Source organism: Mercurialis annua, linkage group LG5, assembly GCF_937616625.2.
Source record: "Mercurialis annua linkage group LG5, ddMerAnnu1.2, whole genome shotgun sequence".
NCBI classification, from domain to species: domain Eukaryota; kingdom Viridiplantae; phylum Streptophyta; class Magnoliopsida; order Malpighiales; family Euphorbiaceae; genus Mercurialis; species Mercurialis annua.
Window position 1 is genome coordinate 51,951,853 of NC_065574.1, and position 25,358 is coordinate 51,977,210.

At 30.4% G+C, this 25,358-nt stretch overlaps 2 protein-coding genes and 1 long non-coding RNA gene across 4 annotated transcripts; 2 read left to right on the forward strand and 1 right to left on the reverse strand.

Moving 5' to 3' along the window:
- The first annotated feature begins 8,296 nt into the window (after nt 1-8,296).
- Nucleotides 8,297-10,824, forward strand: LOC126680429 (uncharacterized). The gene is made up of 3 exons (XR_007641153.2): nt 8,297-8,445; nt 9,683-9,769; nt 10,489-10,824. It is a non-coding gene; the product is annotated as an uncharacterized LOC126680429 (long non-coding RNA).
- A 3,566-nt stretch (nt 10,825-14,390) lies between these two features.
- On the forward strand, nt 14,391-18,679 carry LOC126681268 (mitogen-activated protein kinase 17). 2 transcript variants are annotated; one of them, XM_050376775.2, is made up of 11 exons: nt 14,401-14,538; nt 14,693-14,730; nt 15,022-15,430; nt 15,515-15,642; nt 15,707-15,766; nt 16,599-16,748; nt 16,899-17,054; nt 17,211-17,348; nt 17,443-17,516; nt 18,001-18,105; nt 18,184-18,679. In XM_050376775.2, exons 3-11 carry the CDS (start codon nt 15,025-15,027, stop codon nt 18,476-18,478), a joined length of 1,512 nt encoding a protein of 503 aa, XP_050232732.1. In that variant the 5' UTR covers nt 14,401-14,538; nt 14,693-14,730; nt 15,022-15,024; the 3' UTR covers nt 18,479-18,679. The 2 variants fall into 2 exon arrangements, with proteins under 2 accessions (XP_050232731.1, XP_050232732.1); XM_050376774.2 differs by lacking the exon at nt 14,693-14,730 and having other exon boundaries at nt 14,391-14,538.
- Nucleotides 18,680-19,242: 563 nt separating this feature from the next.
- On the reverse strand, nt 19,243-21,163 carry LOC126681076 (uncharacterized). Its single transcript, XM_050376454.2, has 4 exons — nt 20,715-21,163; nt 20,556-20,637; nt 20,370-20,486; nt 19,243-19,593 (listed from the first exon to the last, which is right to left on the reverse strand). The coding sequence occupies exons 1-4, from the start codon at nt 20,831-20,833 to the stop codon at nt 19,543-19,545; spliced, it is 369 nt and encodes a 122-aa protein (XP_050232411.1). The 5' UTR covers nt 20,834-21,163; the 3' UTR covers nt 19,243-19,542.
- Nucleotides 21,164-25,358: the final 4,195 nt, after the last annotated feature.

The following is a 25,358-nucleotide window of genomic DNA, read 5'->3' on the forward strand; positions in this document are numbered from 1 at the left end:
ATGCTCTATGCATGTCAGCATGCATACGTACTTCGTTTCTGTTGTTAGCAGTTAGTGAGCTGGATACAGCTGTCAATGAGCTTGCTACTGAATCAGTTAGGAATGTTAGTTGATTCAAGTATAAATAGCTCATCTCCTCTTGTAATTCTTTGATCAATTAATAAAAGTGAGACGGTTATTTTGTTAAGGTTAAATGATGAATCTCTTATTCAATCTACATGTTTTTGAAATCAAAATATGAGCTACAACAAATAAATTTTACAAAGAAATAAAATGATAATTAATAAACACATCCACCGTCTCAACGGCCGGAATTTTTTTTTGTCCATCTTCTTGAATATGTTCTTCATCAAGACGAACAAACTCATCTGGATCCGTTGTTTATCAAGAAGAACAGATCCAGACAAGTATGTTTTTCTTGATGAAGAACATATCCAAGAAAAAAATGGCCGGAAAAAATTTGCATCGTCAAGGCGGTGGTGGCCGAAGATTGGCGGCATGGTGGCCAGAGACCGATGGCAGCGATTAGCGGTGGAATGCTTGGGCTAGATTTAATTAGATTGAGTTTGATTAGGTTGAATGTTTTTATTTTTTTAATTGATTTTTTGGGATATTTTGGATAAGCGATTTGATTGCATATTATTTGCACCGGCCCAGAAGGCTGATTCAAGGGTCCAAAATGGTGTGGCCCAAAAGAGAGTAATATGGCCATGACTTGGGGAAAAAGAGTTGAATGGGCTCATCTGGCGATTCGCAGACATTTTTGTGTAACTCTGAAGGAAGCAGGGAATACGATAAATTTTGCAAGGAAGTAAACCAAGAAGGCAATATGTTCATCGGCGGTTGGTGGAAGGTTGTTTTGGCCGATGTTTTTAGATAAGAAGTGTTTGAAACTTTTTGCTGATTTTTCGGGACTAAGGTGCAAATTAGGCGATGTTTGACAATTTAAAGGCGATATGCGGATACCAATTATGTTAACGTTGAACATGCAAGCCAGGTCTAGAAGGGTGATTGACATCGGCCCTTTACGGAAGCAAAATGTATTGGTAGTGTCTGACCAGAATAGTGAAGCTCCAAAGCAATAATGATTGGCGATTGGGAAGACATTTTGACTAATTCCAATGAGATCGTACAAGCCGATGGCCTTCCAAACATCGCCATAATATCCATGGAGATTTTTGTAATCGACAATAGTGCTCGACCAGTTTCTGAAAGTTTCTCCAGTCCAGACGGAAGAATAATAGAGTTCTGAGAAGCGAGGAGGAGCGTGATCCGGAAAAGGGACTGCGGTTTCGCAGAGTTCCGAAGGAGTGGTGAGAATCGGTCCTACGGAGAATCGGCTGTCATCTAATTCTGAAATTACCTCAAAAGCGGTTGATGGAACGATGGAGCAAATTTCGGCGATCTTCTCGGAAGCTTGTTGGGCGGCTTGTTCTTGTTGAGACATGATAATATGGTGATTTATGTTGAAGAACGGGCAATTGGAATTAAGGAAATCGGTTAGAAGTCAACAAATTTGAGAGAATTTCGGAAGTCAAAGATTCAGGTAAATCCAAAAAAGGAAAAGAGTGAATATTTTATACTTGGATATTGACAGTTACTGAAAACTAAGAGTCAAGAGTATTTTTACCGCGTGGGCCATAAGTTGAAAAGAGAAGCCCATTTTAGCTCCAGGCCAGAAATAACAAGCCCAAAATTTAAATTTAAACTTGTCGTGGGCATTGTTTGCACCGCCCCAGAAGGCTGATTCAAGGGTCCAAAATGGTGTGGCCCGGAAGAGAGTAATGTGGCCATGACTTTGGAAAAAAAGCTGAATGGTCTCATCTGGAATCTTAGCCTAATAAAAATTGTATTTATTTTAGTCTTTTATTTATTTATTTTTTGAATAAAAAATTGAATCTCACTAGAATTAGAACTCTTGATTAGTGTTTATTCTCTATAAATAGGTATGATCATTGTATTATTATTTTTATCGACACATCATTAATCAAAATCAAAGCTCAGGCTTTTTATCCTCAATCTCCGGATTGAATCATAGTTTAGGAGTAGAATTGAAATTAATCTCGCTTGAATCTCCGGATTCCTAGATTAATACTATTAGTTTTATCGAACGGCGGCAACGTCATTCAAACCTTGTTTACCTTATTTAGAATCACCCCGCTTAAAGCATCAGTACCTAAAGTTATCTATTAATAAATTCAAAAGTTTGAGTAAGGTGAAAATCTCGCGAACACATATATATATTACAAACCTTTAAAAAGATGAATTAAATAACTGTCTTAGAGTTGAATACAGGTTTGTATCTTCGAAGAATTCTACAGCTGGAAACTTGGAACGTCATAAAAAATTATGAAAATCAACATAAATTTGCAACAAATGGAATGAACATATAAATTTTGAAAAAATCAATAAAACCTCACAAAACAGAAGTAAGTACTTGTTAAGAATCCGAACAAGCGATTGCTCAGAATGATAAAATCAAAATTTGGTAAATTAAATAGTTAGATTATTTTAAAGAGCTCAATTAACATACTTTTTTATACATTCATTTTATTAAATTATATTTATGGAGACCACATAAATACAGTAATAGCATTTTCCTTCTACAAATAGATTATGTGATAATGGCTTTTAAAACCTAAGCCACCAATAAGCAAATTGTGTGGTTTGGTCAATTTAGTAAAGCAAAGTGCAAGTGAATGGTTGCTGAGTTGATGTAAACCTGGCAACTCTCCATATCCATTCCTTATCTTGTGGAACAACTTGTCAACATTACAGAATATTTTATTTTACACTGACATTCAAAATTATACCATAATATAAATATATACAGAATGGTATTTAAATGAGTTGGTTGAGTTCATTTACAGTATGTTTCTTAACCTATAGTTAGATAAGATAACAATAAATATGAAAATGGTGCCTCTTTAATTCTTTTATAATATTAATAACATCAAGAAAATGCAATATTTATTTATAGAAACTTTTATTTGATTCATTTTATAAAATAATATGAATAAATTTTAGGCCTAATGTACGTCTCGGAAAAGACACTTTTTGATATAATTAATTCTAACCAAATCTTTTAAAAACATCAATTTTAATTTATTTTGTATTTTTAAATTTAGTTACAGCCATTTTTAAATATTGAATAAAAATAATGTGGTTTTTTTTTTCACCTAGAAAGGGGTAGAAATTTAATTGATTTTCAAAAAAGTTATAATCGAAAGTTAAAATGCGAAATAGACTTAAATAGGTGTTTCAAAAAAATTTAGTTATAATTGACTGCACCCGAAGATATTTGCTTATTTATATCATAAGTCTAAATTTTAAATTTTAATGGTTAATTTATTCAAAGAAGCCAAAAAAATCGATTCTAAATAAATCTTTTAATTTTATAAAAACATTAGAGTTTTAAACTTTATTATTACATTTCATATCATATATATGGAATATATGTCAATGACGCAAAAATATATATTAAATAAATAAAACTTAAATATGAATGATTGTTTTTTTGAGTTTTTTTAAGAAAAAGTAAGTGAAAAGGAGAATGCGATCAAATTTATTCCAAAATCAGACTGTTATTTCCGAAATGCATTGAAGAGTAGAAGCAGGAGCGAAGCCAGGTTATCTCAAAGGGGCCGTGCCCCCCTCCCCTTTTTTTTTAAAGTGCTCTAACTTTGTTTTTACAAAAAAAGTTAAGTCGTTAAGTTCACACTTTTATGCAATTATCTCTCAGAAAATATTTCTTCAAAGCTACTCCTCTACCTTTTTTCTTTCAAATATAGTTATTAACTTAATATTTTTAACCCTCCCTAAAACTCGGTCCTGGCTCCGTCCCTTGAAGATCACCAAAATTTAATGAACCACTTCCAAATTTATTCTAATTTAATAAGAGATATAAGGATTTTTTATATGAAAAATACAAATCGAAGTTTAAAGAGTAAAGTAAAATTGTTGTAGTAAAGTCAAAAGAAAAGCCTTTGCTTCGAAAAGAAAGACATCAAACAATTCTTAATCATGTTCCTTGCAAACTGAAGCTAATCTTGATTGGTTAATCTGACTAACCATTTTATTGATTGTCTAACAAAATTTAGTGGATGAGCTGTTAAAAATAATCCCACATTGCTTAGAAAAATAAATATAAATGAATTTATAAGTGTGAAGGTTCAACCAGCTATAAACTAGTTCTACTTATTAGGTTATGGTTGAGTCTCAATACCTCCTTTAAATATGTGGGTTGTCGGATACTCACCAATTTATAATTAATTACTACTATCAATTAATTAAAAATTATATTTCTAATATGGTATCAGAGCGGGTTTGGCCTGAAATCTTACTTATCCGGTTGTCCGTCTGGATGTCCAGTCCCAGCGGTCCAGTCCGGTGTTGCCGCTGCGTATTAAATCACATTTACAGTTTCAGGGGGAGTTTCAATTTTAAGTGACAACCGGATGTCCAGTCCCGGCTGCATTTGATGGGTATTGTTAAAGATAATTACATATTACTTAGGAGAACAAATATAAATGAATTTATAAATATGAAGGTTCAACCACCTATTAACTAGTTCTGGTTATTAGGTCATGGTTGAACCGAAGCACCTCCTTTAAATATGTGGATTGTCAGATTTTTCATCAATTAATAATTAATTACTCCTACCAATTAATCAAAAATTATATTTCTAATATGAGCCTACTAATCTATCTGCAATTCATTTGAAAATATTGCAGTCTAATTTTAATAAATATTTTTTAATTTATCCAATTGTCAAATTTTATGGTAATTTGTCCAAAAATATTAATTTGTTTTTGTATTTTTTAAAATTTTAACCAAATTAAACCTTTTTAAACAGGATGCATTTATCAAAATTAGACTTCAATTGAAAAAAATTCAAAGATTGGGTTAGAATTAAAAAAATAAAATATATAGACATATAAATTAAATAATTTGCTATAATTAAAGTATATTTATTACAATTAGAATAAAATCTATAAATTTTAAAATTTAGTTTTTTTTGAGAAATTTTTAAAATTTAGTTAGAATTAAAAAAATGGCATTTTTAGAAGATTAAACTAAGAAAAATCACAAAACTGTTTAAAAAACTCTTTAATTTTTAGAAATACATTTTAATCTATTTTTTTATTTTTGCCTAATAAATATTTTCTTTAACCTTGTAGCAACTACTTTACTTATAAAAGATATAATGCGGATATATATTAAATAACTAAAAAATATATCACTAATATATCTTATATACATCTCTAATATAGAACATATGAAATAAAAATACTTGAGTATATAAATCTTTAATTTGGTACAAAAAATATTTTAAAAATGTTTCCGATTTTAAATATTTTTATAATTTTTCAATTTAATTAATAAAATGTATATTTAAGAAAGCCGATTTGATGTCCTATTTTAACCCAAAAAAAAAATCCTTTATTTACAGCCATAAAAATGATTAGTTTTCTCCATGGTCCTCGTTGAACATTTTTGTGACAATAACAGCTTTTCTTTTTTCGCTTTTTATTTCATTTGCATATAAGAAACAATTGCAAACTTTAGTTTGACTAAGTTTTATACTAATTCATCATTTATCAAATAAAAGTTTTATACTAATTCCATGGAGTTATTTTGCATATTGAAACATTAATATAATAAAAATCGAAAGTCAACTTAAGGTGATTAACACATGCTGATGGATCAATAAGAGTTAATTAATTTTTAGAATGTTTAAGGGTTGATTAATTGCAATAATTTTATACTTAAAATGTATATTTTTAACTATTCTACCTGAAAATATTAATTTTCAACAAAAATTCAATATATTAAAATGCGAACATATATATATATATATGTAGAGATATGTGTAAGAAAAAGTTTGAAAAAGTTAAGCTAAATCCATCTAGAGGCCTTTATACTATATTATTTTTATTTAAAAAGCCCTTGTACTATTTTTTTAATTCTTCAGGTCCCTTTACTTACATAATTTTTTATTTTCAGGTCCTTTTTTAGTTTTTTCTAGTCCCTCTACTTATAATTTTTTTTATTCCTCCAGTCCCTCAAAAGGACCTGAAAATCGAAATTTTGCCAAGTACAGGGACCTGAAGAACAAAAAAATAGTATAGGGCTTTTTGAACAAAAATGATATAATACAAGGGCCTCTAGATAGGTTTAGCCAAAAAGTTATTGTAAAAATAAGTTTAATACATTAGCATTCTTCTACTTGACCATAAAATATTACAATAATCTTTATCCACCACGTCAGTGATTGGACTGTAAACGAAAATACTTAATGTGATATATCATTATAATAATAAAAAATTATATAAAATGTCAACACATTTAAAATTTTGTTATAATATGATCAACTCTTTTTATAAATATAGCGAACTGAATTTATTTTAAAAAATTGTCATGAGTAATATATCTGCGAGCAAATAGACCATCTATAATGATGAATTTCAAGTAATTAATTTGAAACTTCGATAAAATGAAGTATTTGGAAAAAAAAGATAAAATGAAGTCGTACAATATGATACGAGATTAATCTTTTTAAAAATAAATTTTTCTATGTTATTCTTTGTTTTAATATATTTAAGAATAAAATATATAGTTTCTCTGTCCTATTTTAAAAAAATTATATTCTATAATGAGATGTCTCATTTTAAAAGTTTCAGTTTTATATTTAGAAGATTTTAACATGCATTTTTGTCGTTTTTTTTAAATTACTTTGATTAGAACCAATATGAAAAATTATACTATCATTAATAAGGACAAAATAAAAAACTATATAAAAAATAAAGATAATAAATATTTTACTTAATCTGTATGTAAAAGCAAATAGAATAGATATTGTATTAATTTCACCATCTAAGTAACACATATAATTAAATATATTCTTTTTTTATTTAAATTTAAATTTTAAAATTAAACTGAATTAAATTAATTAAAAAATAAATCAATTTAAATTTAGTTTGATTCAATTTTGTGGGGGGGTGGGGGGGGGGGGGGGGGGGGGGGGGGGGGGGGTGTGTTTGAGAGTCCAAAGGAACAGTCAATATCAGATTTTGTCTCTTTGTGTTAAGCTCCGTGAATATGGGGACTATATGATAAGATAAGGTTCGCATTTTTAGGAACTCTTTTTGTGTTCTTGCAATTTTTAGGGACTTATCTAACTTTTATAGTCGATTTAAACAATGAATTATTATTATTATTATTTTATTTTCTTATTAATCCTTCCTAATTCAATTTTTTTGATTAAATAATAAAACAATACACTTTTTAACTTTTGATAAAATACTTGTATGGTATTGGGTGTGTTTAAGTGAGGCGCTTAATTAAACCTCTAAAATATCGTGAGCATTAAACCTCTAAAAAACCATTTGAAACTATTTTCATCTCAAAAACACATTTAGACTTTGCTCTAAAAGTCCTTTTAGATATATCAATACTTAATAAAAATCATTTAATAGTATAGATTTGATTGCCAAAACAATTAAAAGTCGTATACTAATTATTTAGCAACATCGTTTGCTAAATCTTTTAAATTGGTTAAACGTCGACTTTAACTCTTTTAAAGTCTTTTTTTAAACGTTTAACTTTACTTTTAAAATTTCATTTTAAAAGTCCTAAGAATTATATTTAAAAAATATTTATTTAAAATATTTTACGTTCAGTCAGATAACTACTCGGATTACTAGACGAAAGCCCTTGGAATCGCCCCACGAAAGTACACCGTCAAACCTCAAAAATCCACCGACGTGCCTCTTCACAAGAGCCACTATGCGTCTGCACAGAACCAGTTGTGCGGTCGCACCAGTTGGCTAGCTGTGCGTTCGCACAGCATGTTGTGCGGGCGCACGGCACGCGCAGTGTAATACCCCGTAGAATTATTAGTGTTTATTTTCGTTAGTGTCCAATTTTAATTAATTAGGACCTCGAAAATAGTGAATAAATTCACGTGATGAATTTATAAGTGTGAAAATGTGATTTGTTATGTGTTCGCCTTAAATGTGATTTTTGGCAATTTTACGTGTTAAAAGTGAATTTTGTGATTTTTCACTAAAAACCGTAAAAATAATTATTTTTAATATTTTTAAAGGCTCAAAAATATTTTAATCCATCCCATATGTTATGTTTTAATGTTTTTGGATATTTAAGAAAAATTGAATTTATTTTGCCCCTAGAGTTCGAATTATTTACAAGAATGCCATAATGGCAAACTTGTAAATAATTGAACAACCAAATAATATCTAGATATTTTCTTAAGACAAGCTTGGTGCCCAAGCAATTCATTGTCTTCTCCATTTTGTGGGTGCCGAATACACCATAGCTCACAACACAAAACTTTATTCTTTCATTTTCTCTCAAAACTTTCTTCACGAAAATTGTCGGGAATATTGCGTAGATCGTTAAGGTGTATTTGCATGTTCGTTTGAGGTATAATTTCAAACTCAAATCTTAGTTTTTATTTGCTGATGTTGATGAGTCCTAGAAACATGCTTAGGATGGTTTATATGTGATGTTTGATGGTTGATTAGTTGGTTTTAGTTGCTAGTTTGATGGGTTTCGGTTTTAAATAATTTTTCCGTGAAAATTAAATTATTTATTTAAATTTCTGGGCTGATCTATATGTTGAGATTTATATATGCTTTAAAGTGAGATTTTTGTGGATTAAAAATGTTAAACTTCTCGGGTGTTAATTTAATTAGTTGGGTTTCGGTTTTTAATTGTTTTAAAGCTTAAAAATCGCTTAAAAATGGAAAATAAGTGGATTTTAAATTTCTGGAAATAATTTTATTTATGGATGAGTTATATTTGTGGTTGATGTTAATTAAATGGTTGTTGGTTAATTTTTAGTGATTTAGTAATCGGGTTTAAATTTTGATAATTGTTTATTCGGTTAAAATTGTTTAAAAGGGTAAAACTGTCATTTTAATTTCTGGGCAGAAATTATTTATGAAAAATTTATGAAATGTGTTTGATAATTATTTGTGGAGTTTAAATGATTTTTGTGAAGTGTTTTGACGGATTAATAATCGATTTTGATTATTAATCATTATTTCGGTTTTAATGGCTAAAATAATGAAACATATTATTTAAAATTTTGGGCTGCTGTTTTTACAAGATAAAAATTAAAAATGTATTTGAAAATGATTTTGGTGAATTTCGGTGTTAAAATGGCTTAAAATGAATTTTTAAGCGTTTTTAGCGTTTTTGAGTTTTCCGGCCAAAACCACCGGAATACGGTGACCGAAATGTGAGTAGAGGGGAATGAGCATGTTGGCTCAGTCCTAAACTCAGTTGGCAGCAGTTAGTGCCGAAATGTTTTTGGCAGAAAATAAGGGGGGCCGAGCCCCGGGTCAAAAATATTTTACGGAAAAATATTTTTGGTTATTTTTGAATTGTGATATGTTTGTTGATATTTTCTAAAAGTGTATTTTTAGAAAATTATGTGTTTTGATGTGTGATAGAATTATATGGAATTATAATTCTATGTTTATTTAATGAATTAAATAAACTACGTGGTGTATCGTATAGAAATACGATGACACGGAAATAGATAGTCGGAATCAAATTTGGTTTGTGATTATGTGGTTTTTATGGTTGAGTCGGTCTAGAGTATATTCTAGAATTTAGAGTTATTACATTTATTAATGTTTAATCTCTAAATTAGATCCAGTGAGTTTTGTCGCGGAAACCGGCGAGCAAAGGTTTTGATATTCGACGGGTGGTATTTTTATATTTGGAATAAGCGAGTACAGTGAGTGTGTTTACAACTTATACTGCTAAATATTAGTATTAAAAATATTGCGAACTGCTTTACATGATTTGCAAATGCTTTATTTTATTTTGAATTTAAATCGCATGAACTATTATACATAGTTTTGAAACCGATTTAGATTCATTGAAACATGCTTACTATTGGGCGGCAATAGTGCTGTGTGATCACCGGTATTGCATTTAGAATGTGTTGCATGTGAAAATGGTATGTGGAAATTTGGACGACGGTCTGGAAGTCAGGCGACGGCCTAGACATATGGCAGATCTTCAGAGGCAACGAAATATAGACGACCAAAGGCAGTCAGCAAACTGCCGAGATCTGAGAGGTTGAACCTTTTATTAAAAAAAAGTGAAATTGGCGACAGTATTTATGTACTGCCGAAATCCGTTGTATTGTAAGAAGAGTCTGGGACTTTCAAATACGCAAAATAAGAGTAATCGGATTTGACTGGCTAAAAGTACAAAAAGAGAAAATAAATATGGCCAAAGGAAAATAAAAGGTTAACCCGAATGGAATGGAAAATGTGGAATATTTATGTTTCCTGTGTTGAAAGCATATAGGAACATGAATCATGGTCTAGGGTTTTATATGAATCGGTAATCTGTAATGCATTGCTTTCATATTAATGTTTATTAGTACATGTTGTACGCATTCACCAGTTTTTATAACTGACCCCGTTGAATTTAATATTTTTACAGGCGAGTAGTTTGACGTGTGGATTTCCAATTTCTTGTTCCGGAAATCCCTGACTTGAATAAAGTGAGAATGACTTTCCTTTATGAGTCTAGAGTTGCAGTAGCTAGAATAATGAACGGTGATACCTTAGTAGTCGTTGGACTTATCTATGCTTTATATTTTATTATAACGCTTAAACTCTGATATAATATGTAATGTGTGAATGCTGTGCGAAAGTCCGAGCGACTGCACTTGAATAAAATGCGGCGAACGCATCTGCATAGTGAAATGCAGTTAAGTCCATAGAGAAATGGCCTGCATAGCGAAATGCAGTAATTACCATAGTAAGATGGTATGCACATGAGATGCATGATAAACCATAGAGAAATGGTTTTGAAACTAAAATGCAATAATTAAAGAGAAAATTATGTGCATGTTTTTAAATGGTAATTTTCATCAGAACGTTTTAAACTGCGATTTTAAAATGTTCGAAAATGATTTGAATTCCGCGAAAAATTTTAAGTGAATTTTAATGTATTTTAAGGCTTGCTACGGGTTTCGGAGCAACCACTCCCATTCCCTAGCGCCGGTCTCGATGCCGAGAATCGGGTCGTGACACGCAGCCCCAAGAAATTCAATTCCTGGGACGTTCTGACATGCTCGTTTAGCCCGAAACTTCAAAAACGTCCTATTTTGACGTCACACTACGCGTACACACAATTTAAACGCAATTCGGACGTATAAATAAATGTTTGATTCTGTGACCATTTATAAACGAATATATATTCGAAATATATCAAAATAAACATTTAATGTGGGTTTAATATCTCAATTACTTGAATAATCGTCGAAAAACAGACTTAGAATCAAAAAACGGACGAAACAGATCAGAATCGCACAAAAGCCTAACTCGCGTCCTTTGTTGAGAGGAAGCACATTCATTTGCTTTGCAAATGAACGAATGAGTGATCTGTACTCATTTTAATGCCCAATCAACATATATATACTATTTGATTAAAGTGCCATTTAGTATTAGTTTAATCATATACTTTAAACTAATTTTTTAATTTGTCGTTTGTATCTCAAACGAAAACGATTTTCGAATTCCATTAATTTTTTTTTTAAATATCTAATAAAATATAAAAGAAAAAAGTATAATTTTTATTTTTATCCAATTTATATTTTTTTTTAATAAATTATTTTCGATTTATTAGACCTATATTGACCGCGCTTGATAAAATTTATACTTTCAAATTTTATTAATTTTTCACGATAATCTTTTTAAAGTATTTCGCAAATATTGGCATCAAAATATTCGCACAGGACTTATGAATTATTCTGTATCTAATTCATACGTTTATATTATCACCGTTGACTATATAACATCTAAAATTAAATTTTCAAAATTTAAATTTGAAATCTCATTGCCAAATTATAATTTTAGGGATACTTAAAATTGAATTTATCTTTAAATTTAATTTGCATACTCCCATCTAATAAATAATAGACACGTGGCAATATTTATCCTTTAAAATACTACATAATACTATTATTTTTTTAGTGATTAAAATTAAATACTCCGTACCGTCCTCGAATGATTAGCCATCATTTAAAACAATTTTATATGAACTGTGACCTTTTGATTCACTTATAGACACCATTTTTGTCAACTGTAAATTATACTAATTCCTTTTATATTAATGACAACAAGATAACATTAATTAAATAATTTTTATCAATAGAAAAATAACAGCACAGCAACTTATTCCTTGTTAAAATGACAATAACAATTAACAACCACCTTCTTATTCTATCCACAATTTTTTTGTTTTTGAAGTTTGATTAATTTTGAAAATATTTTTTATGTGAATTAACTTAGTTAAATGATCAAATAATCAAAAATCAAATTACATTTGATCTATAATTTAATTTATAAATTTATTTATTTTCATAAAAATTTATAAATTCACATAAGCCAATAAATTTTAAAAAATTAGTTTATTATTATTTATTAAATTATAATTTATTTATATTATTTTCAATTATTATATTCTTTAATTTTAATATCAATAATTTTTTTTATTTAAAAGAAATCAATTTAAAAATCATTTGTAATATTAGGAGGTAATTTTTATAATTTTTTATAACATTAAATAAATATTTTGTGTGTGTACTGTTTATATCAGGGTGTGCACAGTTTGGAGGAAGCTGAGAATTAAACAATCTCCAAAACCATACCAAATATTATAGATTTTTAAAATTAAATCTTCAAAACTGAACCATAAATCACTTAGTTTGGTTTGGGATTTATAATTTTTGATACAATTCGGTTTAGATATTCGCTTGTAACGGTTCAATATAATCGGTATCAAAATCACTAGAAGTACATGTATTATTTCAAAATGATTATATAAAATTTGTTTTTAGAGATGGATAATAAAATAGTTAAATGATTAAAATATTATATTAAAATGGCTAAACCAGTGTCTTTGCCAGTTTCTGACTTTAACCAGTTTTCAAATTTTTTAATTATTTTAGTTTTAGTCCTTCATCTTTTAAAAACATTCAAATAAACCTTAAATAAAAAATTAATTAATTATTTTTTAAATTTTTAAATATTTTTTAAATAAAAAAATTAAAATACAGAGTTACGGTTTCGGATCCCAAAAACCCGCCGGAGAAGGAGCAAGAGCGCCGCTCCTGCTCAGATCTGAGGAGCAAGCAGCTCCTTCATGAGAATGAGCTTCTCCTTCTCACCACCGGAAAAGGAGCTCTACTGAGAGTTCCTTCTCCGTTGGATCTAGTGGGTTTAAATTTTGGACTCATTCGTAATTCGGCTTCTAATATTTTTATTATAAATTAAAAAAATTAATTTTTTATTTATTTTTACGGTGTATCCGTAAATCAGATAATGGTGGATCCGTGAAACGGTAAACGATGTTGGGTCGTGTTGAATAATTTTAATTTCAGTAATTAATATAAATTAGATAAAAAAATATTTAATTGTTTAATTTTTTGATGAAAATGGTTCTTTCGTACAATTAATAACATAAATATCTAATTTGTATATATGATAAAAATAAAGGATTATTTGAACTTTTTTCCAAATAAAAAAATATCAATTCAATATATTAGAGTAACCTGTAATTTGTTGGTGACCTGTTAAAAACACCAATTTATAATTTTCTAATAAGTTCGGGTAATTGATCCTGAAGATCACTGAACTTTCGAATTTTTTCATTTCAGTCACTAAACTATTTTTTTCATTTCGATCACTGAACTTTCATTTCTTTTCATTCTGGTATTTCAGGCCAAAAATGCTTAGGTGGCAGCCGGAAGTTGACATGTGACATCCGGATTTTACAAGTTTTACTTTGAAAATTTATCACACATACATAATTTCACTTTAAAAATGACTTTTTGGATCAAATAATGCATATATAGCAACTTTTCAGACTAAAAAATAATAATTCCGGCTGCCACCTAAGCATTTTTGGCCGGAAAATACCAAAATGAAAAAAAAATGAAAGTTCAGTGATTAAAATGAAAAAAAATAGTTTAGTGACTGAAATGAAAATACTTGAAAGTTCAGTGATCTTCAGGATTAATTACCCAATAAGTTCACACACCAATTTGTGATAAAGTTTTGTTCAAAATCTAACTTGTTATCTTTTAAAAAGTTCATACACCAAAAATATAGTAATCCCAATTGATACTTACTATTTTATTCTATTCGCCACAATTGCAATATATGTAAAAAGTCAAGGCTGTTTTGGTAATTCGATATTTCAAAAGATTATCACAATTTGTTTTAATTTTTTAATAAAAGACGGTCCCGCATCCCCTCATTTCTGACCACCACTTTAATTGACGACTTCTAAATCTCAACAAAAATTAATACAAAAATTAAAAAACTCATCTTTCTCTTTTGTCTTTCTCCATACCCAAAATAAAAAATCTTTTTATCTCTTTAAAAACTATATATATATATATATGTTCTTCAGCTACAGAATCTTCACTTTCAATCCCTTCTTCAAGCAGCTTGCTCTTATTGTTAACCAACTCACAATAAGGTAAGTTCCCCATTTTCAAATTCTCCATTTTTTTTTTAATTTCATTTACTTTTTGTAAAGTTTAAGCTTTATGAATTATTACCTGCTCCAGTTTTTTTGGGTCAGATTTAAATCTTCAGAATTTTAATGGGTTGTTTGTTTTGGTTTTTGTTAGATTAAATATTTTTGGAGCCTCATCTAACAGTTTGAAAGGTTTGATATGTTTAATTATTAGACAATGCTTGAAAAAAAAGTTCTATGCTTTTATTATGTTAACCTATAAAGTTTGAAGCTTATGTGATTTTTGGGTTAATAACTAAACATTTACTAACGATTATAGTTCAAATGGTATAAACGTTGGTCAGAAATTTGCTAGGTCGTGGGTTCAATTCCTCCGAATATATAAAGAAAAACTAAACATTTCTTGAATTTTTTTTTGATGAAGTTTGCGTCTTTGACATGTTAATTTTTAATGGGTTGTTTTTGTTTTGGATTTAATAACAGACAATGCTTGAAAAAGAATTCTTCACGGAGTATGGAGAAGCAAGCCAGTACGAGATACAGGAGGTAATAGGAAAAGGGAGTTATGGAGTGGTAGCATCTGCAATTGATACACATACTGGTGAAAAAGTTGCTATTAAGAAAATGACTAATATTTTTGAACATGTTTCTGATGCAACTCGTATTCTTCGAGAAATTAAGCTTCTTCGGCTTCTTAAGCACCCAGATATCGTTGAAATCAAGCATATAATGCTTCCTCCCTCGCCGAGAGAGTTTAAGGATATTTACGTTGTGTTTGAGTTGATGGAATCTGATCTTCATCAAGTTATTAAGTTGAATGATGATTTGACTCCTGACCATCATCAGTTTTTCTTGTATCAGCTTCTTCGTGCACTTAAGTATATTCACTCTGGTATGAATTTGAATTTGAATGGTTATATAATATGGTTATTCTTCTTTTTGTTGGAACTTGATCCTTGTTTTTTGGTTGTTGTAGCTCATGTATTTCATAGAGATCTGAAGCCAAAAAATATTCTAGCAAATGCAGACTGCAAGCTAAAGCTTTGTGATTTTGGGCTTGCTCGTGTTTCATTTACTAATGCTCCTTCTGCGATTTTTTGGACAGTAAGTGTCTCCTTGAAGCAATATTACCCTTGTGCACTTACTGATTCATACATTATTTCTCAAGGATTATGTCGCAACTCGGTGGTACCGTGCTCCTGAGCTTTGTGGTTCTTTTTCCTCTAAGGTATGTATGTCTCTATAGATTGTTTTGCTTTCCTCTTTACTTTCTTTGGGTGCTTCAATTTAACTTGTCGAGGGTTGATTGTATATTTGTTTAGTTGAAGAATATTATTTGTGTGCTTTTAGACTTATCATAATTGCTTAACTTTAAGGAGCATATTGTAAGAAAAGCCAAAGAATAATACTGGCCATTTGCTTTTCTGCACTTTGCGCAATTACCTGTAAACAAAGAAGAATATGCCTGCAAATGGGCGGTTTTCGTTAGACATGCCATACTGCATATATTCCTGCAGTAACTATAGATCTTTGCTTTTCTGAGAAAGGGTACGAAGATCTAGTAGTTACCTTCCTTGAGCCTGCTAATTCTGTTGTCTTAGGTTATCACTGGCTTTTCACTTGAAGTTTTCTCACCTGTATCTCGTACACCTATTGCCTAAACGTGTTAATTGAATAAATGTCTAAAACATGTTACCGTTTATCTATCATAATTCGTGTGCCCGAGTAGTAGAATGGATCCTAATTCAGGAAATAAGTACAAAATACTTCTGGATCTGATTGAAAAACTTGGAATTATGCTCAGAATATTCTGTCAAATTGTCTATTAGTAATTAGTATGTTACTTTGGAAGAGCAAATTTTGCAATTCTTCAATTGCAGCGATTTATATTTTTTTGTTTCCATCAGCATTACCTGACACTTAAATATGTTTGTGTAGCAAAGAGATTGATGCTGTGTTCTGTATTGTTAAACTGACTAATCGTCATTACACTGATTAGACTTGACCATAATATACTTGAGATTTGATCGTGATGTATTTCCTGGACTTTATTTCTGCAGTATACGCCTGCTATTGATATCTGGAGCATTGGGTGTATATTCTCCGAGTTGCTAACTGGGAAACCCTTGTTTCCTGGAAAAAATGTGGTTCATGAATTGGACATTATAACTGATGTGCTTGGCACTCCTTCAGAAGAAGCCATTGCACGGGTATGTTTCCTTTTCCTGTATTGTTCTACAATTGAAAGAATTTTTTTCCTTCATATTTGTTAAATGCTCAACTTTTCTTAATTTCATAGGATGGAATAATGCATTTGCTATTGTTTGCTCAAAAGTTTCCGTTTATTTTTTATTATGCAGATTGGGAATGAAAAGGCTAGAAAATATGTGAATAGCATGAGGAAGAAGCTGCCAGTTCCTTTGTGCAAAAAAATTCCGAATGCAGATCCAAAGGCTCTGCGGTTACTTGAACGTTTGCTGGCATTTGATCCTAAAGATCGACCATCTGCTGAAGAGGTAAGATTTAGTAAAGTAAAAAAATTATCATTGTACTTCATATGACTTATTTGGAACCTTTACTTTAAACCCAGAGGCAAAAAGTAAAGTGGTAACAGTTTTTAGTTAATGAAATTAGAGATCTTGTCCTGATGTTAGTTTTCGTTCTCCTTACAGGCACTGGCAGATCCATATTTTGAAGGTCTGGCAAATTTGGAGAATGAACCATCAAGACAGCCCATTTCAAAACTTGAGTTTGACTTTGAAAGGAAGAAACTGACAAAAGATGACGTACGAGACCTAATTTACAGAGAGGTATGGCGATAGTTAGATATATTTGTCTCATAAGTGTTGCTTTCTGGTAGTTTTATTGGTATCTTACGCGGTTTATCTTATTTAAGGAAAACAGATTTTGGAGTACCATCCAGAGATGCTGAAAGAGTACCTTCAGGGAACAGATCAGTCTCACTTTGTGTATCCAAGGTTGGCATTTAAATACCATCTAGGCTATGTTTGGTTCATTCATGGAATAGGTTGGAATAAATAGCTATTCCATATAGAATACATGTTCCTTTCTTTGGTTTACGAAATAGCAACTCCTTGGAATAAAGAGAATAGAAAACCCACAAATATCCTTTCATTATGTTCATAATTCTCTTAAGGTTACAAATAGTGCGATATATGATTAAGAAAACCACAACTACCCGGTAAACTCTTTAATTTTCAAAAATATGCATTAAGCCCTAAAATTTCATCTTTACCTTAAAAAAAGTAAAAAACAAATATCTTTTCATTTTTTTACGCTTTTATCTTGACCCACAATAGGTACATCGCAGAAACATATTAGATACTTCAAAGATACGTCTCCTATACATCATTGATATATTGGCCATTTTTGTATTTTTCCCTATATGATTGCTGGTTGGAAACATATTCACCGACTCATTTGAATCTCTTGTTTATCCAGTGGAGTTGATCGCTTCAGGGAACAATTTGCACATCTCGAAGAAGGAAATGGAGGAAGTGAAAGAATCAGCCCTCTTCATAGGAAGCACGCCACCTCCTTGCCAAGGTAAATGTGCTGAAACCCTTTTTTTGTATTTGTCTTAATGATGCAGTTCTGTTAATTATCCGCCTTTTATTTTCTCAGAGAGCGTGTTTGCACAAGTGATGAAGACGATATTGTTGTAAAGCGTGGTTCATCTTCTGTTACTCGTCCATCTGTACAGAGTCCTCCACAGTCGGAAGCAACTGATGAGTTGAAATCGACGGAAGAGCTGCAATCAACTGAAGTGCTGGAATCTGCAAACAGAAATGCAGTAGCAATGCAAGCTAGCTCTAATAAACCGAAGTGTGGCACACGTAGCCTGATGAAGAGCGACAGCATGTGCGCTTCGAAGTGCGTTGGCTTGGTTGGAAATGATTGGGAAGTTCATGCTGTATGATTTTTTTTGATGAATCATGCTGTATGATTTATGTTTGGAATTTATTTTCCTTACTTTTGAAACATGATCTCGAAACTAGGATAGATGGCCGTCGATTATTTCTATTTGTATGCTGTTGTTGTAAAACATTTGTATTGCTTGTATTGATTGATGTATTGATGCATAATTGTGAAGTGCAAGCTTCAGAAAGTTCTTGATTCATTCAATTAGTGTAACAAAGTGTAGTCATTGGTGATAGGGTAGGTAACGGTTTGGTATGCCTAATATTGTACAGTGCAGCAATAGGCATGAGATCAGAAGAAAACGAGGGCTTGTCCTTCAACTTATGGATCTAGTTCGAATAAGTTAATTTAGTATCTAACTAAATTAACTAATGTAACCAATGTATAACATCATTTTACAACATATCTTGCACTTGAAAACATGCAAGCTTTTTTTGACTTGTGTTGACTATTTAAATAAAAAAATAATGAAATCTACGAACACTTGAGAGGCGAGTTGTATATTTACGTATCACATAGATCACAAGAACTATTTAATCTCCAGAAGTTATATTTTTCACTGAAAATCAGTTAAAGATCAGTTAAAACTTCTTGAACACAGAAGAGGCGAGTTGTATACTAACATGACACATCAATCACATGAGATAATTACTCTCCAGAACTTGTATTTTTCATTGAAAATAAGTTAAATCAGCTTCTTGGCCTCTAAATGAAAAAATAAGTCCAATTGCAAATATTTATTGTTCGATCGCGTGGACACTCTGCAACATAAATATACTCTTCTTTTAGGGAAACATTTACATATACTCTTAGAGATGATAAATTTGACATAAGGGATAATAGAAGTCCAGATATTTATCGAAAAAAAAGATTCCATCTGATTCAGCACAAAGAAAGAAAGGCATTGAATGATTTCATAAACCAATTGAAGATGATCTAAATTGTTGGTAGTGTTGCTTGCATCTCATAAAATGAGAATCCCAATGGCCTTTCATCGTCTGATAAGATCAAAAGATGCGTAGAGTTTAACTAATTTCCCAGGCGGCTGATTCACATTATATGCTAGCCACTTCCATCGAGTTCTCCATGAGACAGAAGGTGTGCCATATATTGCTGCAAAACACATAAATATGAATTCATAATTGAGAAGTTCATAAGCAAAATTTTTATTAGGTAAAGTCGAGTGAAAAAAAAAGTATGCGGACACCATCACTTTTGGCAACTAAATGAAAATTGACACAAATTTGCCCACTGTTACTTAGATCCTATCATTTCGAGAATAACTGAGTTTAATCAGATATTTTTTTGCATGATCCTCTTATTTAAATTCAGCTTAATCAACAAAATAGTTTATCTAGCATTTATGCATATTGAATGAGCAGGTTCCATCCTAATGAGACCTGGATGGAACAAAGAATGAAAATGCTAATACATTATACAGGTACTAGAGAGACGGAAATTGAAGGAACAAAGTGAAAACAGAAGCACCTTAAAGGAAAAAATCTGATTCCCCAGCATGGCAATTTATACATTTCTTTCATCAAGCTAAGTGCAATCTATGTTGCACAAGAACTTATCTTCAGTTGTTTGAAGATCTTATACAGATTATCAATTCGCCATTTTTTGTTTTGGTGTTTCTATGTTTTGACATTTCTCGTTTCAACATTTATTTCCGCACTACGTAGAGTGCAATTTACTTATGCACTTCACTACACTATACCATCATCATTTCCATTACTTTCTAAAATTTAAATACTGATATCTATTTGTATAATCATGATTCATATAACTATCCAATAGAATCTAATTTATGGCGGTTGACATCACAGAGGTTTCAAACACACACCAACAAAAATGTTTCGTTTCCTAGTTGCGTTAACGGAACTTACAGCATGATAAGCATAAGGCGATTTTCCCTGACGTTCAAAGTGCTTAGCCATGATGCAATACTCAATCGGGCTCCACTCTTCCGATTCGAAACAGTTTCCCAGCGCAGCTTTGTATAACTAAAACAAAAATACAATAAAATCACACCAAACACGCTAAAAAAAATTACAGCAACAGTTATTACAGACCTTAGTAGTGTCGGTTAATAGTTCAGTTCCAGCAGGGTATGATGCATAATATTGATCAGCCCTCGAAAACCCAGCTCTAGTTCTGTAATAAAACACAAAGATTAGTACTATGATTAACAAAAATGTAAGAGAAGATACTAAGATTCATTTTAGACTCACGTATTGCTTGTATAAGCGTAGGCTACAAGGGCTGAGAAGCAGTAGAACCCAGTATAAGACACGATTCTGCGGAGCTTTTGGATGTTTAGTATTTCCTTAAACCCTTCAAAGACCATCATAATTTGGATTGTGGGGAAGATTAATCACTCAGGCATTTGATCGAACAGCTTGCGTGCAGACAGTAAGTGGGCGCTTATTTACAGGGAGGAAGAAAAATTAATTCGGATAAGTAATCAGACAAGGTAGAGCCGGGCATTATACATTGTCCATCTATTTATTGATTAAAGAAGAAATTTCACCCTATACAATAAAATTATAAAAGAATTACTGTAATACTGATGTATTGTTTTGTTTAGACCTGGCAATTTTAGACACGACACGATTAAATGATACGACTCGACACGAAGTTAAACAGGTTTGGGTTTGATGTAAATGGGTTTGGATCATAAACGGGTCAACTCGTTTATGACACGATTAATTTCGTGTCTAAATGGGTTATACACGCCTAACCTGTTTAAACACGGTTAACTAGTTTTAGTTAAAAAATATTTGTTTTTATAATTTAAATGTTATTAAATTTTTAATTTTTATTAATTTTTTTATATTATATATAATTATAATAGTATTTATTTCAAAATATAGTAGTAATTCTTTTAGTATTATATTAAATAAATTAAAAAAATATTTAAATAATTAAATGGGTTTAAACATGTCATTTTAAACGGGTTGATTCGTTAACACTATTAGATAAACGTGTTTATACGGGTCGTGTCGTGTAACCCGCGTAATAATCGTGTCGTGTTTGGGTTTTGCATATTAAACCCGATTAATAATCGTGTCGTGTTCGTGTTTAGGCTAATCGTGTCCGTGTCTAAACGGGTCTGACCCGTTTATGACCCGCAGACACGAAATGTCAGGTCTAGTTTTGTTTACATCCTATCTTTTATATAGGCCAAATGTTGTAAAAAGGCCAAACCTTTCACAAAAGTTTTACAAAAGTCCTGACCTTTTAATTTTGTCGATTTTGGCCAAAAACTAATTATTTGGTTTCACAAAAATCCCGACCTTTCAATTTTGTCGATTTTGGCCAAAAATGGATTATTTGGTTTCACAAAAATTCTGACCTTTCAATATATATGCATGCCACTTAGGCGCCACATAGGCAAATTGAAATCAAATTGAGAGTTGGTCACAATTGAAACCAAATAATATGTTTTTGGCCAAAATCGATAAAATTGAAAGGTCGGGATTTTTGTGAAACTTTTATGAAAGGTCTGGTCTTTTTACGACATTTGGCCTTTTATATATTACAAACATATCATCTTTTTCTTTTTAATTATTTTTTTACTGACATTATAAAAACCCTTAAATACAGATAAAGAACATGATTCTTATTCTTTTCTATTTCTCAGCGATTAATCTTCTTCTTTTGCAACTTTTTATAATCTTTCTAATTTTTTATTCTTATCAATGATCAATTCAATTATATATGCTCTACTCTTACTCGACGATTAGTAATGACCGCCGGCGATGAAAGGAAACCCAAATCTTAATTTTTCCATATATGAAAAATTAAGATTTGGGTTTCTGAAAAAAAGACATTTTTTCCTTGTTGTCAAAGATCGTTTCAATCATATGTCATCTTTTAATTTGTACGACGATATATAAAGACCATTGGCGAAGAAAAAAAACACATACCATAACTTTTCCAAATATGAAAAAAGCCATTCTTATTTTAAAAAGAAAATTATTGGATTTCTGCAATCAACCCAGATTTCTTCAAAAAAACAATAAAAAATTATTTAATTCAGAATTATAATATTCAAATGTTTAAATATTCATAAACTGAATATCTAGAATGTAGGAGATTAACAAAATCATTTTTTTTCGATTTGGAGAATAAGATGTTAAGAATTTGGTTGACGGAATGTGAAATTTAGGAAAGAAACAGTTTTTTTTTTAATTTTAAAAATAGATTCTTGTTCATTTATAAATATTTTTTACAAAGATAGTGTGTTTGTAATTAAGGAAAGACACTACGTATATGTCATCTTCAATATCTCTTTACTCTTTTATTCTACTTCTCTCTCAAAAAAAATTCTCTCCCTTCTCTCTAAAAACACAAAACTAAAAACCTTTGTTTTGAGGAGGTGGTTTTGGCTTTTGGCCGGAAAACCACCTCCTCCACTCCTTTTTTTTTTTTTCACCTTCACTTCTTAATAAAATTTAGTTAGTTTATTTTACAACAAGCCTTTTTATTTGTAGATCTTTCATAATCTAGTGATTTGAAGGAACAATTCTTTAAAGAAAGTGGTTTTTTTAGGGGATGGAAAACCACCTTCTAATTTTTACTTGTGCTTTCTTCAAATATCTAGAGTTATGAGTTTCTTTCCTCTTAAATGGTTTGAATGATCTTTAACCCGATTAAGGTTGTTGGGTTCCTTAAGCGGTTTTAAGATCTTCAACTTAAAAAGAAGAAAAATAAAATCCTTGATTTTGGTCTTTTGAAAAAACTATTATCTTAGAGAAAGTGGTTTTTTTGGGATTGAAAACAACTTTTTGATTTTATCTAGTGGTTTTTTCAAATTCTAAATTGAGGTCTTAATTAGAAGTCTTTTTCTTGTCTTTGATTTAAATTATGTGTTGGTGTTTTCTAATGTTATTTTTAGATCTATCTTGTTGGATTCATATTGAAGATGCGGATGGAGGCTAAGGAGCAAGCGGTTTCACGGTATAATCGAATGGGTTTGATGAATCAAGACCCCGCGTCTCGGACAAAGCGCCGTGTTTAAGTTTTGCGGAATTCGGCTTGATTTACTCCTTTTCGATTAATCTTTTGCTTGTTTTTTATAGCTCCATATGTATTTTGTTGGTAGATTAGAGTGTTGAAAGTTTATATGGTTGGTTGTGTATAACTTTCATCTTGTACTTTAATCTCATCTATGAATCTATCTTGGAAAAAAAAAATTAAGTTTAAAAAGTGTAGAATTTTTGTAAAGTGAAACTTCCCAAAGTATGTTTGTAAATATTTTGAGTGTTTCTGGTATTGTGTAAAAAACTCTTGATTAAACCTGTTTATGGGCTTGGATAGCCCATTCGCTCAAATCCTTTAAGGCCGTGTTTGGTCCCCAAGAGTTAATTAGAGAATATTACTGTATTATCTAACTTTATTCTCAAGATTACTGACGTTGTTTCCGTTTTAGATTATTACGATTTTTTTTAATTTATATGTTTTCTATTTTTGATAAATACGTTTACTGTTCAATTAAAATTCTAGCCACTTCAAAACCCTATCTCATCACTCAATTCTTCATAATTAAAGTGTAATAACCAATGTAATAATTAAACTAGTTCTACTGCGGTCTAAGAGTTCGAAAACAGTAACTAGTTTAAATAACATAAAACCTTCGAGGAATCAAAAGAATCGGAGTGGACTAGCTTTCAAATCATAAACCTCAAAAATTTGGGAAAACAACGGGGTCAGATATACTGAGATGAGTTCGCAATACTATTTACATTTATTAAGTTTAAAACCCTTAAATTAAAACATTTTTATACTAATATAATATGATTATGGAAAACAGTATTGAAATGATCCAGCGTAAGTATGACATAGCATACCGATAAATCCAGAGTGGACGGGAACAAATTCTCGTCATATAATTATAACAGCGTAAGCAAGACTTTAGTCTGCCGTTTTCCAGAGTACTTACCGGTGCACACAGTCTCGATACAAGCTTATCGAGCATCTCGTTTTAATCCAGATCCATAATCCGTAAAAACAGTTCAAAAGCATTTATAATATTAAAATATGATGCGATACTTAATAAAGCGTTAAATAACACTACAAACCCACTGCTTGCTTATCCACGTGAAACTTCGGCAAATAGCTAACCCTGGTTCCACTCCGGAGCGCGAGTAGTCGAAGAGTTTAAAAATAAATCATACGTTAAAATCGCTCCAACCCCTAACTCTAAGAATACTATACACCACGTAGAACTAGCACAATTAATAAGCCAAATACAATCACAGAGAAACACAGTTTCAATTAAATTGTAATGCCGGAATTAAATCAAGTATATTGAGTTCATATTTAAAATTCATGCGAAATATTAATTAAATAATATTTAATTAATAAATAAAATCCTTTTCTCAAATAGTGAGGTAGCCGAGTTTCTTAAAACTAACAAGCTAATCTCACATGTCGGACCACCCAACTCTAACCCGACCAAACCATAAAACCGGAATTATAAACCACAGTTTATAATTTAATATTTACTAAAAATATTAATCAATATCAAAATATAACTCAATAGTTTGAAACCCAAGCAATTAAATATTACCGGCAAATATCTCAAATAATTAAATAACAAAATAAAGCAAAAATATAACTTTAATCACAAAGGCAATCTAAGTAAAAAGAAATATATCAAATTATCAATTAAATAATAATTAATAATAATTATTAATTTAATTCTAAAATAATATTTTTAGTTCTTAAAAATAATACCTACTAATTTGGCAAACTTTCAATTTAGAATAAAATTCCCAATTTAAAAATTAAAGTCAATTAATAAATTAATAAAATCAAATATAATCTATAATAGATTTATATTAGTTTGAATTTTTAAAAAATTTATTAAT